Source organism: Triturus cristatus, chromosome 2_1, assembly GCF_964204655.1.
Source record: "Triturus cristatus chromosome 2_1, aTriCri1.1, whole genome shotgun sequence".
Classification (NCBI taxonomy): Eukaryota; Metazoa; Chordata; class Amphibia; order Caudata; family Salamandridae; genus Triturus; species Triturus cristatus.
The window spans coordinates 228,193,743-228,211,229 of NC_140581.1; the positions used below are offsets into that span (position 1 = coordinate 228,193,743).

At 47.7% G+C, this 17,487-nt stretch overlaps 1 protein-coding gene across 25 annotated transcripts in view; it reads left to right on the forward strand.

Annotated features, from left to right (window-relative positions):
* NEDD4L (NEDD4 like E3 ubiquitin protein ligase) overlaps window positions 1-17,487 on the forward strand; it is a 1,669,848-nt gene that overhangs the window by 1,630,697 nt on the left and 21,664 nt on the right. For all 25 annotated transcript variants that reach the window (XM_085630299.1, XM_085630340.1, XM_085630265.1 and 22 more), the window contains 2 exons: window positions 15,472-15,568; window positions 15,711-15,783. In XM_085630299.1, coding sequence (XP_085486425.1) covers window positions 15,472-15,568; window positions 15,711-15,783 — 170 coding nt within the window. The remainder of the gene's footprint in view (window positions 1-15,471; window positions 15,569-15,710; window positions 15,784-17,487) is intronic.

The window sequence follows — 17,487 nt, forward strand, 5'->3', positions numbered from 1 at the left end:
GGCTATGAGCTGTGGAAAGATAACATTGATCTTAAATCTGTTTGGGGTTCTAAAGCGTGGCAGGTACAAGGTACAGAAGCTCTGCATCGTGCTTGCCTTACCCCAAACCACATTTTGTTTTTGAATTCTACCATTTTTCAAACCACCTGCTTTGGATTGCCAACTTCTAAAAAGATGAATTCCCCCTCTATTCTTGATCTGGGCGCTTATCCAAAATGTAATAATCACACAGATCTGTCCCTTGATGCGTTGCAGTCATTCGTTGCTAATAAATCCTTCAACATTTCCAACCTAGAGCCTGAAGGGTGGTTAATATGGCAGAAGAGCTAAGATTCCTGTCAACATTGTTTTCTGGGTCTATACCCTGGCTATACACCGGTTAGAGTGGACCCCCGATTTGAATCTTCCCATTCTGTTACTACCTATTCTGTCGGGAAGTTATTTCAGAACTGGCTGCAACATTCCGCATTGGCATCAGTTAAACTTCATTTATCAAAATTAATTGACAAAGTTGATTTGAATGATTTTGTTAATGGTCCTGTGGGTGGCAGATCGAAAATATGGGTGTATGGCTATATATAACGAAGTTTGGAAATTATCTCAAATTGAAGCTGCTTCCAGGTTAAGAGCTATTGATCAAGCAAATTTGAAAAAAGTGCTAGCTGTCATCGATAATGGCATTAACACCCTTTCTTCCAGAACTTATACTTTAGATAATATTGTTTCATCTGTTGTGGATATTGTACAGGATGATATGTCTGTTTTATACCATGGTCAAAATCAATTGCGTTCTATTATGCAGTTTGCATGGACTTTGCAAACATTGAAGGCCGGGAAAGTTCCCTGGGACTACATGAATACATCATCTTTATTCTTGATGTTTAAACCCTTCGCTGCTAGGCCTTTTCCCCCCTGTGCTAAGCCTTTTTTTGGCTATTTGGGGTAGTGCGTGCTTAGGCCCCTGTAACGTTTTGACCACATAAGATATCCACGCCAAATTTGCGTCCTTTTCTTCCAACATCATGGGGATTCTAAAGGTACCCAGGGTTTGTGGATTCCCCTGGAGGCGACCCAGAAATAAGCCACAATACAGCTAAATTTTGTTTTTGTTTGGCAAAAATGGGAAAAAAGGGCTGCAAATGAAAGCGTCTGGGGTTTTCCCTGCAAATGTTATCAAAAAAGGGTTTGTGGGACTGAAATCACCACTTTCCCAGCTTTTAGGGAATGACAGACTTTTGTCAGAAAACCAACATTTTTTTACATAGTTTTGGCATTTTTCTGGGACATTTGAGAAAAGTAGATACAATTCTGAATTTAGCAAGGGGTCATTTGTGTAGATCCATCAAGGTTTCTTTATAGAAACTAACAGTAAAATTTAGGAGGAATTGAAAATTAGTTGGAAAAAACAGCCTTTTGTGTCAACATTTTCACCTGTAACTTCTTCTAATTATGACAGCTCTTTGAAAGCAATATACCGTTACATCCGCTGGACATTCCTGGTTGTGGGGATACATAGGACTTGTAGGTTCACCAAGAACCCGACCAACCCAGAGTCAGAAACTGAGCAGCAATTTGCAATTGTTTTTTATAGCAGTGTAGTATATAGCAATTATTGTGGGAAAATGTATACATGGAAAAATCGGTCTGAAAAACACCTATGTATTTCTGAAATGGGAACAAATTATAGAGTTTAGAAACAGTACATATTAGCACATTTTCGAAATTGGGAATACTCCTACTAGCATGAGAATTATTGGTCATTTTTCAAAATGACTTCTATTTTACACAATGTCTTTCATTTGGAAGGCAGAAATGCATCACAAATCAATAGGTAATAACAATTGCTTTACAAATCTGAATTACCTTAAGTCTCCCGATAAAAATGATACCTCACTTGTGTGGGTAGAGATAGTGCCCACGACAGGAAATGGCTCAAACCCCAACGTGAACACACCACATTTTCACAATGAAAATTTAATCTTTTTTTACTAAGTGTCTCGCTGTAGTTTTTGAACACAAGCTCTACCGGCACCTATGGAAACCTAGCAAACCTATACATTTTTTAAAACTAGACACCCAGGGGAATCCAGGATGGGGTGACTTAGCTGCCTTACACCAGTTTCTGTTACCTCGAATCCCTTGCAAACCTAAAAAATTGTCAAAAAACCCAAACCACATTCTCCCCACATTTCTGTGGTGGAAAGTTCTGGAATCTGTGTGGATCAACAAATTTCCACCCACCCTGCGTTCCCCAATGTCTTATGAGAAAAATGGTACCTCACTTGTGTGGGTCGGCCTAGTGCCCGCGACAGGAAACGACACAAAACGCAACATGGTCACACCTCCATTTCTCTGTGAAAAATGACCTCTTTTTGGCAAAGTGCCTAGCTGTAGTTTTTTAACCGTAGCTCTGCCAGCACCTAGGGAAATCTAGCAATCCTATACATTTTTGAAAACTAGACACCCAGGGGAATCCAGGATGGGGTGACTTGACTGCCTCCCACCAGGGTCTGTTACCCAGAATCCCTTGAAACCTTAAAAAGTGTCCAAAAAAACACATTTTCCCCACATTTCTGTGGTGGAAAGTTCTGGAATCTGCGTGGATCCACAAATTTCCACCCACTCCGTGTTCCCCAAAGTCTTACGAGAAAAATGGTACCTCACTTGTGTGGGTCGGACTAGTGCCCGCGACAGGAAACGGCGCAAAACGCAACGTGGTCACACCTCAATTTCGCAGTGAAAAATGACCCTTTTTTGGCAAAGTGCCTAGCTGTCGTTTTTGAACCATAGGTCTGCCGGCACCGAGGAAAACCTAGCAAACATATACATTTATGAAAACTGGACACCCAGGGGAATCCAGGATGGGGTGACTTGACTGCCTCCCACCAGGTTCTGTTACCCAGACTCCCTTACAAACCGAATTTTTTTTCCAAAAAACACACATTTTCCCCACATTTCCGTGGTGGAAAGTTCTGGAATCTGCGTGGATCCACAAATTTCCACCCACCCTGCGTTCCCCAAAGTCTTACGAGAAAAATGTCACCTTACTTGTGTGGGTTGGCCTAGTGCCCGCGACAGGAAACGGCACAAAACGCAACGTGGTCACACCTCCATTTCTCTGTGAAAAATGACCTCTTTTTGGCAAAGTGCCTAGCTGTAGTTTTTTAACCGTAGCTCTGCCAGCACCTAGGGAAATCTAGCAATCCTATACATTTTTGAAAACTAGACACCCAGGGGAATCCAGGATGGGGTGACTTGACTGCCTCCCACCAGGGTCTGTTACCCAGAATCCCTTGAAACCTTAAAGTGTCCAAAAAAACACATTTTCCCCACATTTCTGTGGTGGAAAGTTCTGGAATCTGCGTGGATCCACAAATTTCCACCCACCCCGTGTTCCCCAAAGTCTTACGAGAAAAATGGTACCTCACTTGTGTGGGTCGGCCTAGTGCCCGCGACAGGAAACGACACAAAACGCAACATGGTCACACCTCCATTTCTCTGTGAAAAATGACCTCTTTTTGGCAAAGTGCCTAGCTGTAGTTTTTTAACCGTAGCTCTGCCAGCACCTAGGGAAATCTAGCAATCCTATACATTTTTGAAAACTAGACACCCAGGGGAATCCAGGATGGGGTGACTTGACTGCCTCCCACCAGGGTCTGTTACCCAGAATCCCTTGAAACCTTAAAAAGTGTCCAAAAAAACACATTTTCCCCACATTTCTGTGGTGGAAAGTTCTGGAATCTGCGTGGATCCACAAATTTCCACTCACCCCGTGTTCCCCAAAGTCTTACGAGAAAAATGGTACCTCACTTGTGTGGGTCGGACTAGTGCCCGCGACAGGAAACGGCGCAAAACGCAACGTGGTCACACCTCAATTTCGCAGTGAAAAATGACCCTTTTTTGGCAAAGTGCCTAGCTGTCGTTTTTGAACCATAGGTCTGCCGGCACCGAGGAAAACCTAGCAAACATATACATTTATGAAAACTGGACACCCAGGGGAATCCAGGATGGGGTGACTTGACTGCCTCCCACCAGGTTCTGTTACCCAGACTCCCTTACAAACCGAATTTTTTTTTCCAAAAAACACACATTTTCCCCACATTTCTGTGGTGGAAAGTTCTGGAATCTGCGTGGATCCACAAATTTCCACCCACCCTGCGTTCCCCAAAGTCTTACGAGAAAAATGTCACCTTACTTGTGTGGGTTGGCCTAGTGCCCGCGACAGGAAACGGCACAAAACGCAACGTGGTCACACCTCAATTTCGCAGTGAAAAATGACCCTTTTTTGGCAAAGTGCCTAGCTCTAGTTTGTGAACCCTAGCTCTGCCGGCACCTAGGGAAACCTACCAAACCCACACATTTCTGAAAACTAGACACCCGGGGGCTTCGAGGGAGGTATGGCTTGCGTCGATTCCCTCAACGTTTCCTTACCCAGAATTCCTTGCAAACGTTTTGAGGCAGCATCAACATTGCCTATCCAAAAATGTTTTGGGCCCTTCCCTGTCGCGGGTACTTGGGCCTCCCACACAAGAGAGGCACCATTTTTATCGGGAGACATTGGGGAACGCTGGGTAGTAGGAAATTTGTGTGAGCCCGGTGATGCCACACTTTCCCACACAAAAATATGTGAAAAAAGTGATTTTTTTTTCAGCTAAAATTGAGGTTTGCAGGGGATTCTGGGTAAGGAAACGTTGGGGGATCCACGCAAGCCATACCTCCCTGGAAGCCCCGGGTGTCTAGTTTTCAGGAATGTGTGGGTTTGGTAGGTTTCCCTAGATGCTCCCTTCTGCCCCCCGGGGGAGGGGGGGCATAAAGTGCACTAGATGCCAAGGAGTTTTTGGGCAAATTTTAATTGGGGTGAGGGCTGCCCAAAACGGGCATGCCAATGCCCCCACCCTAAATAAAATTTGCCCAAGAAATCCCTGGCGTCTAGTGGGCTTTCCCCCCCCCCTCTCCGGGGGGGTCAGATTGGGGGCTACTGCCCCATCTGCCCCTCAGGGGGGCAGGAAGGCTATTTTTGCAAGCGGGGGGTAGGGGCATGGGCATGCCCGTTTTGGGAGCCCCCACCCTAATTCAAATTTGCCGCAAAACATCCCTGGTGTCTTGTGGGCTTTTTGCCCCCACTGGTGGGGCAGATTGGGGGCTAATGCCCCCATCTGCCCGCCAGGGGAGGGCAGAAAGTCCACAAGCCGCCAGGGAGTTTTTTTGGCAAATTTTAATTAGGGTGGGAGCTGCCCAAAACTAATATATAACTTTTCTTCGCATGCGTTTACTTCGCATGCTGTTACTACGCGGTCGTTAGTACGACCGCGTTGTTACTTAGCATACCTATACTTCGCAATTCGGAACTACGAATTGCAGTAAGGGGGTGCTGGATGTTGGAATAGTATAATTTACTATTCCAACTCCAGTCTATGCGGACACTAGGGAAGGTGTTGGATTTTAAATCCAACACCTTCCCCCCCTTACTGCAATTCGTAGTTCCGAATTGCGAAGTAAAGGTATGCTAACTAACAACGCGGTCGTACTAACGACCGCGTAGTAACGGCATGCGAAGTAACGCATGCTAAGTAAACGCCGCTTCCCGCCCAAAACGGGCATGCCAATGCCCCCACCCTAATTAAATTCTACTGGGCTTTTTGCCCCCCTCCGGGGGGGCAGATTTGGGGCTAATGCCCCCATCTGCCCCCCAGGGGGGCAGAAAGGCTGTCATTTGTGCGAGGAGTGGGTGTGGGCATGGCCATATCCATATTGGGGAGCCCCCACCACAAATTAAAATTGAAAAAAAAATCACTGCCTTATAGTGGGCTTGCTGCCCCCCCGGGGGGGCAGATTAGGGGCTACTGCCCCCCAGGGGTGGCAGAAAGGCTGTACATTTTGCGGGGTGGGGGCATGGACATGCCCTTTAGTGGCAGCCCCCACCCTAATAAATTATGCGGCCAATATTAAATATCCCTGGTGTCTAGTGGGCTTTTTGCACCCTCCCCAGGGGGGGGGGGGCAAAAAGACTAAATCACACCCAAAACATTTGGGGGCAGCAAAAGCCCTTGCCCAAGGGGCCACTCCCCCCTCCCTGGTGTCTAGTGGGTGGATCCCTGCTTGGGGATCACCCTCCTGGGGCGATCCCAAAGCAGGGATCCACTGGGGAGGGGGACCATTGGAAAGAGGAGATTCTCCCCTTTCCAATGATACCTCTCCCGTCTTTCTACGTGCCCGGGGGGCTGAGATAGCCCCCTGAGCACATAGAAAGTGAAACTGAAATGAGCCTAAAGACTCATTTCAGTTTCGGTTTCTGTGCAATGACGACAGCGCTGATCGTCATTGCACAGAAATCAGGGAGGGGGCCTTGGGAGCTGGGGAAGCTCTTCCCCAGCTCCCAAGGTCACAGGGGAATAATAGAAATCCCTCTGCTGTCTGCAGCCGAGGGATTTCGTGCCCCTGGCCTCATAACGGAATGGTTCCGTCATGAGCACAGGGGCACCGATGCTCATGACGGAACCATTCCGTCATGAACATCGAAGGGGTTAATCTTACAACAAAACAGCAATCCATGTCCATGAAAGATGCAACATACTCTTTACTGCATATTGAAAAGTTAGAACTTTTACCTTTCTCTGTGGCCGAATCGAACTCAGCTGTGTGGCTTATCCACGGTTTAATCACCTTACCGTTTCCATTGTTTAAGTTCAGTTCATGTATGAAGCATTATGCCCTAGGCAGATATGAACCATTGGGAACTGCTTTCCTGCATGAAGTTTGGTCACTCCCATTTACATACAGATGCATGAGAGAGGGTTAGGAAGTTTATTTGAAAGGAGAGGAATGCACTTCCACACCTGATCACTCTGTAGTCTGTAGGCACATCCAATTGCATGGCGCCTGCAATGTTCAGGCACCGAAATTAGCTTGCATACTGAAGGGAAATCCTGTGCCAGCAATTACGCCCACTTTTACATTATTAGCTAACGGTAGCTATTTGCTTTTAAATAATGAGGCATGCTGCGGGATGCTAGTGGGTATTCCGTACATTGTCTCACAATGCATAGTCTGCTGTACAAATGTCCTTTTCCCACCCCGCATGGGAGACTGGATGTATCCACCTGGCCTTCCATCCCAACCTTGACAGCAGAGTTAAACAAGATGAGCAGAATAAGGGCTCTATTGTCTCAAAAGGAAGTCTCACTGACTTCCTCCCGTGAAACATTCGTCCTTCACGTGGCAAACACCCGCACCGAGGTGCATGCGCTTTTGAATACTGATCTCCCCTTTCATTTCGGGGCTCTGATTCATACTATATTCAATGCCTCGACAACAACTGGTTTAGTGTATTTTTTCAGAATTGTGGGCTCCGGCCTCGTGACCTCCTTCCAAACAATATTTGGTGTGATACCGGCATTTTTTCATTCTATTTTTTCCAGCGTCTTCGGCAGGCTTCCGTTGATTCTCGGCCTCACTGCTGGTGTGCTCCTGTTGGTCTGCTTGCTTCGCAATGGCTGCACGATATGTATCACACCTGCCCCGGCTGCTTCAACTGCGTAACCGGATGCTAGGATACTATGGAACTTTACCACTGGCCACTTTAAGCGTAGCCTATGGATTATCCTTCCGGTTCTCCTATTTTACTTGCGTGCAACCTGTTTTCCATTGCCTTGATTGTCCATTCAAATGGGCTCTGGATTTGTGCCTGTCAAACTCAGCGTCTCCTGCCCCGGATTATGATCGACTAATAAGTCCCTTGGTGGCTCATGAGTTGGACTGGTCTGGCATCGAGATTATGGCCTGTGGAGCGGCACATGGAGTCCTAGGGAATTGGGATATATATCAGGCAGCTTATGACTTCTTGGCAAGAAGTTATCTAGAAGAACACGCAAGTTGTCCTCTGATTGTGCTAGAGGCTCCAGTTATCGAGGAACATGTATGTTCATTTACTTTATTTGAATGGATGGCGGAATCTTTTGCAGAACATTATAATGACTTCCTCTTGGAGGCAGTTGCTACTTATTGTGCCTACACGTTGTTGGATTGAATTGTTGGTAGTCCTTCTTCCGCAAGTCCAAACCCGATGATATTGATTTTTTTCTTTTTTACTCGCCATTTAGGCTCTGTCAAGCCGGTGCGAGATGTTTTAATTTTTTGCTTATTTCAAACACGTTTTCGAACTGTCACTACCAATTATATGGATTGACAATACCTGAACTTGGTTCTGTCTCTGTCGAACTTGAACTCTGCGTTCCTACTTTGCTTCCCTATTTTGTTTGTGGTCCGATCAAGGGAGGGTGTAGTAGAGACGCAGTTCCATGTGCACACATTGCTATGTTAGCATAAGCGCCTTGGATGTAAAACGCTATCTTGCCACTTTTGCTGCTTTTGCACACGACACTGCAGGTAGCTGTTATTACATGAAGAACTGCTTGCTTGCTTTTTCTTCACATGAGAACGGTCTGTTGTTCACATCCCTAGATGTGCACCGCGACCTTAGTCTGAACACTGTGTGCAGAAGCCGTCAAGGTCAAATAACAATGTATGCCTTTGAATTCATGTTGATCGGCCCACGCTCTAGCCATGACACGCACACAGCTGCAAATATCTGAAACTCGGGTGCCTTTAATATTGCATTTGCATGCATGATTCAGACACTTGGAGAAAACCTTTTCCAGACACAGAGCAGAGCTAATCCTGTGATGTGATTCACCTAAGCTGATATTTACGCTATGGGGTTCCCCATTCAAGCCTAGAGACCTTCTGTTAGTTTAAAAAAATTAGCTTACTAGCGAAGGGAGGGTAGCTTTATTCCACTATCATTTGTAATATGATTTCTCCCTTCATTTTCTATGGTATTGTAACAATGCTGATGGTTTTGTTTTTAATCATTTGTCTGCTTATGTTAGCCAAAGTACTGCACCTTAGGGCACATAGTTAAAAATAAACATTTTAAACTTTACTGTGTCTCTGATTACTCTTATTGTGGACTGATATGTGATTAATAACAAAAAAGTGTTTCTGATTCCCACAATTCCTGAGAGTACTCCAAGACGCTTGTCTTGGGTTGTCTAATCATTGGTAGCTTCGAGATGATACGGAGAGCGAATGAGACACTGATGCTAGTCGGATAGGGGTTCTGGGTACTGAGGTGAGTTTTTGGTGCACCGCAATTCACTGAGGTCCTGGTTTCCTGTGCATAGTTCTGTGCATGAGCAGAATCCCTGCAACACTAGTATTATCATTACTATTTCTGTTTTCATCCTTATCAGAATAATTGTGGTTCAGAAGTACAAAAATAACTTTTATAGTCCACAGTATAATTGTTATTGTCTTCTTCTCATGCGAGTGACTATTCGTTGTTGCCGCTTTAATAGTCTTCCTTTTTGCATTGGTTTGTTCTCTTGGGGAGTCTTCATTGACAAAAAACATCTCCATGTAACATGTATTAGGTACAAATCAATTCAGTCGTCCTATTTGTGCATGGTGAATGTGCATTTCTGCTGGATATAGCCGCCTGTGGATTCCTCACCTTATGACTATCCCCTGTGACAGCATTCCGCGGAAGCTCTTTCCTAGCTCTCCATGCCGACTAGGTTGTCACAATGCCATGGCTCTGCACGCGGCTCCTCATGACGTCATTGGAGCCATAAGACGGCCACGTCAGCGTGATGACGTCAGTTCCCTTTTTTCCGCGCTGTCGACGCTAACGTTTTTTCTACGGACTTTCCATACTTTCTCCTGGATACTTTGTATTTGTCTGGTTTCCTTCTGTGGTTTCGGCATCTCTGCTCCAAGGAAGTCTTGTTTCAAGCCCTGTAAGGAGTGCGGGGGGCATATGTCGATCACTGACCCCCATGACGACTGCCTGTGGTGTTTATCTTCTGATCATAAAGGCGAGGGCTGTCCTTGTTGTAGGAAGATTAACCCGAAGGCCTTGAAGGAACGAGAAGCCAAGCTGTACATGGCAAAAGTAAGAAAAGAAAAAAGGGGTCGAAAACATTCGAAGACGAGGTCGTCGACTTCAAATGATTTGAGGAGGAAGCACAAGAAGAAGAAGAGGCATGGATCTCGACGCTGTTTGTCGAAGCCTGTGGCTTTGAGGTCGCCTTCTCCGGCTCCTCAACGTCGTGATAAGGACTTCGTCTGTCCTTCACCTTCAGTGTCTCCTCAGGTGACTCCAGCCCATTCTCCTTCGTATTAGGGAACTCCGGCGCAGTCCCTGACGTCGAGATTTTCTCTGGCTCCGGAATGTTCGTCGAATCCGGCAGATGCTGAGACGCCTTCAGCTCCTGTGGCCCCAGTGGTCCGACTCCGGAGGTGCCTCGATTGGATCTCGAACCGGCTCAGTATCCTTCATTCCCGGCGCCGGGTTCGGATCCCTCACATTTTTTAAATGCGATGTATGGGATATTTTCCAGGGCTTCATATCCTTCTGGTGCACCTTCGGGTCCCGTGGGTCCTCTGGCATTTAATTTGGGTGTGCCTCATCAATATCATCAGGCCCCCTTTGTGCCATTCATGCCGATGACGCCGTCATGGCAAATTCTGGCTCAGAGGATGTCGACGCCGTATGGGCAGTCCCCAGCTCCATCCGGCAAACTTTCTTCGTTAGACCCAGGTTGCTGCTGCGGATCCGCCTTCGACGCCGCTCCCGGGCCATCAACGCCGCGTGTGGCACCGCTGACGCCGCAACCGAAGATGCACTCAAGGAGAGAAGCGCAGAGGTTGCTAGAGGAAAAACATTACCAGGCTGAAGATATGGAGAAAGGTGATATTTTTGAGCCTGAGGATATGTTCGAGGGTCTGTGTGAGGCAAGTGGGCTTGACACCTCCCCAGAGTGGGACTTTGCTTCTCAGAAAGCTTCTCCTTCGAAGGAAGTTGCACCTTACCATACTGTGATTAGGAAGGTTGCAGACCTCTTGGATCTGCAGCTCCCTATGGCTGAGTATAAGCCTAATTTGCTTACAGAGGTGCTTCATTCTCCGTCCTCTGTGGTTGAACCACTCTTGCCGTTGAATGATGCCCTGACTGAGCCGATCCTTGAAGTTTGGCGCAATCCTCTTTCTGCTCCTGCAGTTTCAAGGTCGGTGTCCAGCAGGTACAGGACTACCCCAGGAGATCCTGTGTTCCTTTCTTCTCATCCTTCACCTCACCTGAGAGTTTGGTGGTGCAGGCTTCATGTTCAAAGCAGTCTACAGGCACCTTTCCACAGGCTCCTGCTGACATGGATTCCAAGAAACTTGAACAATCTGCAAAGAAGGTCTTCTCATCAGCGAGAATGGCTTTAAAATCCACCAACGCTACCTGTTTGTTGGGTAGATACATTCATGCCCTTATGGACTCTGCCAAGCAGCTTCTTCCAAAATGATCTGAGGAAGACCGGGGAAATTTAAGTGAGGTACTGGCGGACTCACAGGCTGCGGCTCTCCAAGTCATCCATTCTGGCCTGGACACGGCAGACTCGGTGGCCAGGGTGATGGGCTCTTCCATTGCTACGAGAAGACATGCTTGGCTAAGGTCTAATGGGTTCTCGCCTAATGTACAAGCTGCCCTTCTAGATCTTCCCTTTGACGGATCTAGGCTTTTTGGAGAAAAAGCTGACTATGCTTTGCAAAGGTTCAAGGACAGTAAGGCCACAGCGAAATCCTTGGGTCTACAGTCTCAGGCAAGGGGTTATGGCTATAGAAGATACCGTGGCTTTGAGAAATCTTCCTTTCGTGGTTCCCATCAGCCGCAGCAACAGCAACAAAACCCCTTGTACAAGTCCTACAGGGGTAAGGGCAGAGGTCGCCTTCGTGGAGTGGGTCATCAGCCGCCTTCCTCCTCCTCCTCCACCTCCCCAACCCCTCCTGTTAATGCAGGAAAGCAGCCCTAGATCTGCCTTCCTGGATCGTGCAGGTCCTCTGGAGGGCCGGCTTTACCCATTTTCTACAAGATTGGAAATTGGTCACTTCGGACCTTTGGGTTTTAGATCTGGTAGAAAATGGGTACGCCCTTCCCTTCAGGGAATTCCCTCCTCCTTGCCCTCCTTGCCAAGGGTTTTGCACGGAGGATCATTTAATTCTTCATAAAGAGGTTCTTGTCCTGTTGCAAAAAGGTGCAATAGAAGTGGTTCCGGAGCAGGAAAGGGGTCAGGGATGCTACTCCCGGTATTTCCTGATTCCCAAGAAGGTTGGCAGGTTACGACGCATCCTGGATCTCAGAATCTTGAATCTGTTTCTCAAGCAGGAGAGGTTCAAGATGCTCACGCTAGCGCAGGTTCTTCAAGCGCTGCAACAAGAGGACTGGATGTTGTCCATCGACTTGCAGGATGCGTATTTTCACATCCCAATCCTGAAGTCGCACAGGAAGTATCTCCGGTTTACGGTTGGTTCGCAACATTACCAGTTTGTGGTCCTTCCGTTTGGTCTTACTACTGCACCTGGAGTCTTCACCAAGGTGATGGCGGTGGTGGCTGCCCATCTCAGGAGGTCGGGGATCCTGGTTTTCCCCTACCTGGACGACTGGCTTCTGAAAGCAGAGTCGCCAGAGATGGTGCGTCGTCATTTGCAGGTAACAACTTAGCTGTTGTTCAGATTGGGTTTTTCGATACATGTGCCCAAGTCTCACCTGGTGCCCTCTCAGCGCAACCTGTTCATAGTGGCAGTACTGGATACCACTGTGTGTCGAGCTTTTCCTCCTCCTCAAAGGATTCTCGACATTCAGGAAATGATCCCTTTGTTTCACAATGGAGCGGTTGTTCCTGTTCTGAAGGTCCTATGCCCGCTCGGTCTGTTCTCCTCCTGCATTCTGTTGGTCAACCATGCACGCTGGCACATGAGGGCGCTCCAGTGGTGCCTCCGCAGGCAGTGGTATCAGCACAATGGCGATCTCAGGGAGTCAGTCAGGATCTCCAGAGACGCTGCAGCGGATCTGTCGTGGTGGAGCATGGAGGGCAATCTGTCTCAAGGAAAGCCCTTTCATCTTCCTCCATCGGTGGCCACGGTGATAACGGATGCCTCTACCCTAGGGTGCTCATCTGGGGTATCTGTAGATCAAGGGTCTTTAGTCTCCAGAGGAAAGATTGCTTCATATCAATCTTCTGGAATTGCGGGCGATACGTTTGGCGCTCAAGGCCTTTCTTCCGCCCCTTCGTGGTCAGTCGGTTCAAGTCCTGATGGACAACGTTGTGGTATGTCAACAAGCAGGGAGGAGTAGGGTCGTACAGTCTCTGCAGGGAGGCGTTGCAGCTTTGATCCTAGGCTCAGGACCATCGGATTTGTTTGATGGCAAATCATCTGGCCAGGGTGCTAAATGTGCGTGTGGACAGTCTCAGTTGGCAGTTCTCTGCCGACCACGAGTGGAGGCTTCATCCGGAGGTAGATCGACACATCTTCCGGACGTGGGAGACTCCTCGGGTGGACCTGTTTGCCACTCTCGAACGCGCATTGCCCGTCATTCTGCAGTCTCCACTTTCCGATGCAGGGGGCGTTGGGGGGACGCGTTTCAGTTGAGTTGGAGCTCACAACTCCTTTGTGTTTCCTCCCATACCCTTGATTCCTCGGGTTCTGAGGAAGATTCACCAAGACCGGGCCCAAGTCATACTGATGGCCCCGGATTGGCTAAGAAGGGTGTGGTACGCAGATCTACCTCACCTCTCATCGCACCCCCTGCTCCGTCTCCCTCTCAGGGCAGACCTCCTCTTGCAGTCGCAGGAGCAGGTTCTTCACCCCCACCTCCAGAGCCTGCACCTTCATGCCTGGAGATTGAACGGGTAACCTGAGTTCCTTCTCTCTCCCTCCTGACGTGGTGGATGTTATCTTATCGGCCAGGCGACACTCCACCAAGTCCATTTACTCCTACAGGTGGTCAAGATTTGTTAAATGATGTGGAGAGAGGTCTATTGATCCCTTAAAGGCTCATCTTTCTGATGTTCTTTGTTTTTGGCCCAGCAGGGTTATGCTCTGGCTACAGTTAAGGGTTATTTGTCGGCTTTGTCTGCATTTCTTTGTTTGATCAGCCGTCTCTTTTCAAATATCCGGTTGTTTTTAAGGTTTATTAAGGGTCTTACTAATATGTTTCTGCCTACTCCCTTCATTATGCCCCAGTGGGATTTAAATCTGGTTTTAACTTTCTTAATGGGTTCCCCATTTGAACCTATGCATAGTTGTCCCTTGAGACTGCTGTCATTCAAAACGGTCTTCCTTGTGGCTATCACCTCACCCAGGAGGGTGAGTGAGCTTCAGACTTTTGAGTTCTAGGTCTCCGTTTCTGACTATTCATGCTGAAAGGATGGTTCTCAGAACCAGGGATGCTTTTCTGCCTAAGGTGGTAACTCCCTTCCATCTTGGGTAGTCCGTTACCCTCCCTACTTTCTATCCTTCCCCTCACCCTTCCAAGGAGGAGGAGAGACTGCACCGCTTGGATCCTAAGAGGGCAGTTACTTTCTATCTCGATAGATTGAAGGATCTGCAATTGGACGATCATCTTTGTGTGGGCTACGTTGGACGCATGAAGGACAAGGTGGTGCACAAGCGCAATCTATCCTGGTGGATCATCTTGTGCATCAAGATCTGCTACGCTCTGGCTGGTAAGGAGCCTCCTGAAGGCATTAGAGCTCATTCCACCAGGGCTAAATCATCTACTTCTGCCTTGTTCAGAGGCGTTCCTGTGCTGGACATCTGTAAGGCCGCAACTTGGGCCTCCCTCCACACTTTCGCGAAGCATTACTGCTTAGATTCCGAAGTGAGGTGGGACGGCCATTTTGCGCGCTCTGCTTTGCAGGACTTTTTGGTATAGAAGGGTGGACACCCTCCTCCGGGACTGGGACTGCTCTGGGATTCTATTCATAAGGTGAGGAATCCACAGGCAGATGTATCCATCAGAAGAACAAGTTACTTACCTTCGGTAACGCTTTTTTCTGGTGGATACAGTATCTGCCTGTGGATTCCTCCCTGACCCACCCTCCTCCCCGTTGTCAATCCTTTTATACCATTGAAAGAGGTATTGGTTTATATGGTTGTTTCATATTGTTGTTCTGTATTGCCTCTGTTTGCCTTTGTGTAGGCTTGTAGGAAATCCTTGCTTTCTTTTGCTTTTCTTTTTCACTTTACACTGTGTGTATTTGTGTGAATACTGTGTACTATGTATGCATTGTCTATATGGTCAGTCCTCCCGTTTCGCATCGGTGGCACCGAACAAAATGGTGGAACTGACATTATCACGCCGACGTGGCCCTCTTATGGTTTCAGTGACGTCATGCGGAGCCACGTGCTGAGCCATGGCATTGTGACGACCTTGTCGGCGTGGAGAGCTAGGAAAAAGCTTCCGCGGAATGCTGGCGCAGGGGATATTCATAAGGTGAGGAATCCACAGGCAGATACTGTATCCACCAGAAAAAGCGTTACCGAAGGTAAGTAACTTATTTGTGTTGCATCTGTGCAGTTATGTGTCTGAATGTGATGCTTTCAGCATTACATAGGAAGTATTGACACTGTATCTGTCTTCAGGCTGTCTTACTGATGGATGCAGAGAAGCGTATCCGGTTGCTGCAGTTTGTCACTGGGACTTCACGGGTGCCTATGAATGGATTTGCTGAACTATATGGTAAGAAAAGAAATGTTGTATCTAGGGCAAGGAATCCTTATGCTGTAGAAACACTTGAGCTGTCACTCTAACGGTGTGATCTATTTGGTTGTACACAGCATCTGGTTTCCCAGTTAAAGACACTTCTCTTTTGTCAATGCAGGTTCAAATGGCCCTCAGTTGTTTACAATTGAGCTATGGGGAAGTCCGGAGAAATTGCCCAGAGCTCATACCTGGTAAGAAGTTACATCTTATCTCAGTTATGAATAGTACTTATGTGAGATTATTACAGATGTGATTCGTGCTCTTGTGTTTCGTACATTTGGGATGTAAATACCTTGTCAGAGTGAGCTGGAGTTTTGAGTTCTGATTTATATCTCCCGTTGCTTTACTCTCAAATTCAAGAATGGTATGTGTTGGACCTACGTCCTAGGGGTAGCTTGACTCAGGTCAACAGGCTCACATCTCCACTTGGCCTCTCATGCCTGCATCCTACTCAGCTCGCAATCTTGCGCAGCACCACTCAAAAAGGACACTACACCGATTACGTGTAAGGTTTACTGTAGGGCTTTATCTCATTTCTTTCTTATTAACACCCGGTTTTCAATTTGACATTACAACCTGAACCATTTCATTTCATTTGCATTTGAACGTTCCTCTATATTCTAAGGCGAAACCGGATCTTACTGTACAAGATAAACTTTTCTTCCAATGTTTTTTTTATCTTAACACACTGTTTCATTTACGAATGGCATTTCCAGGTATGACTTACCAACTTTCAACATGAAATATTATTTCCAACTTGGCACCTCACTACCACTCTCCCTGTGGCCTATGCACAGCACCTGGACTCTGGAAGGACGTCTAATTCCCCTTGTAACCCTGCTCGGTAACCACTCCCCTATTGCACACCCTCCAAGATTTTACATCCTTCAGCACATCAGTTGATTATACAGCCTATGCAAGGTTCTACTGACACAACTCCTCTAACTGTACCTCCTGATCCTTAGTGGATGTTCTCTAGGTTGCCTAACGGCAACTTACTTTAGCATTGTTTACTAATGCATTCCATTGTAGCCATTGTCACAACCCTGGCAGCTAGAGGTTAATAAATATTTCATACATTTCATTTCATCACAACATTACATAGGCTTTAATCTCATCGAGGTCTGTGTTTGTCTCCTAGGGGTCTCGGCTTCCGAGAGACTAAAAAGGGTATAATTATGACGTATACTGAGCTCAGCTGTAGGCCTCACGGAACTCTCTCTCCCCCTCCCTCTCTTCAAGACCCAGCTTACGGTACAGTCCCGTTGTCCTCCGCTCCAGGAGTCCCGCCGGAACTGGAACTGATTTCCCCTCACACCGTGAGAGACGGGTCTTTTCTTTGGCGAGGTGTTCTTTCCCACATGGATGGCGAGAATCCGGGAACTTCCACAGATCCCCACTCCCCCCTTCCGGATCAGTGCCTCACTCCGCTACGGCTTCCTGACCGCCAGCCGCGGTGAACTCAAGTTGGGGACCTGGATGTTTCCCGTACTCCGCCTCTAAAGCCAGTGCAGTGCGCAGTCTTCCTCACTCTCGTCAGCGAAGGGCGGCACTTCGGCCCCCTTTCACGTGATCGGAGGACGGAGGCCTCCGGGCTGCACCCGCCCCCCTTTCCTGCCTGCTTCCTGATGCGACTCTCCTCAGAGTTTCAGCGGCGTCGCTGACTCCCAGCCCCTCACCTCTCCAGCCCACGGGGCACCGCAAGTCCACTCAAAGGACCACCGGCCATCCGACAATCACGGGGTGGCGATGGGGTCCGTTTCAGGTAGGGACTCGTCGCAGTATATTACGGGGGGAGTGAGGGGGGTCTTGCGCTGCACTTCACGCTACCAGGAAGGCTCTGGTACAGTTGAAACAATATGGCCCAGTCCTCTTGCTACGGACTACGTTCAACT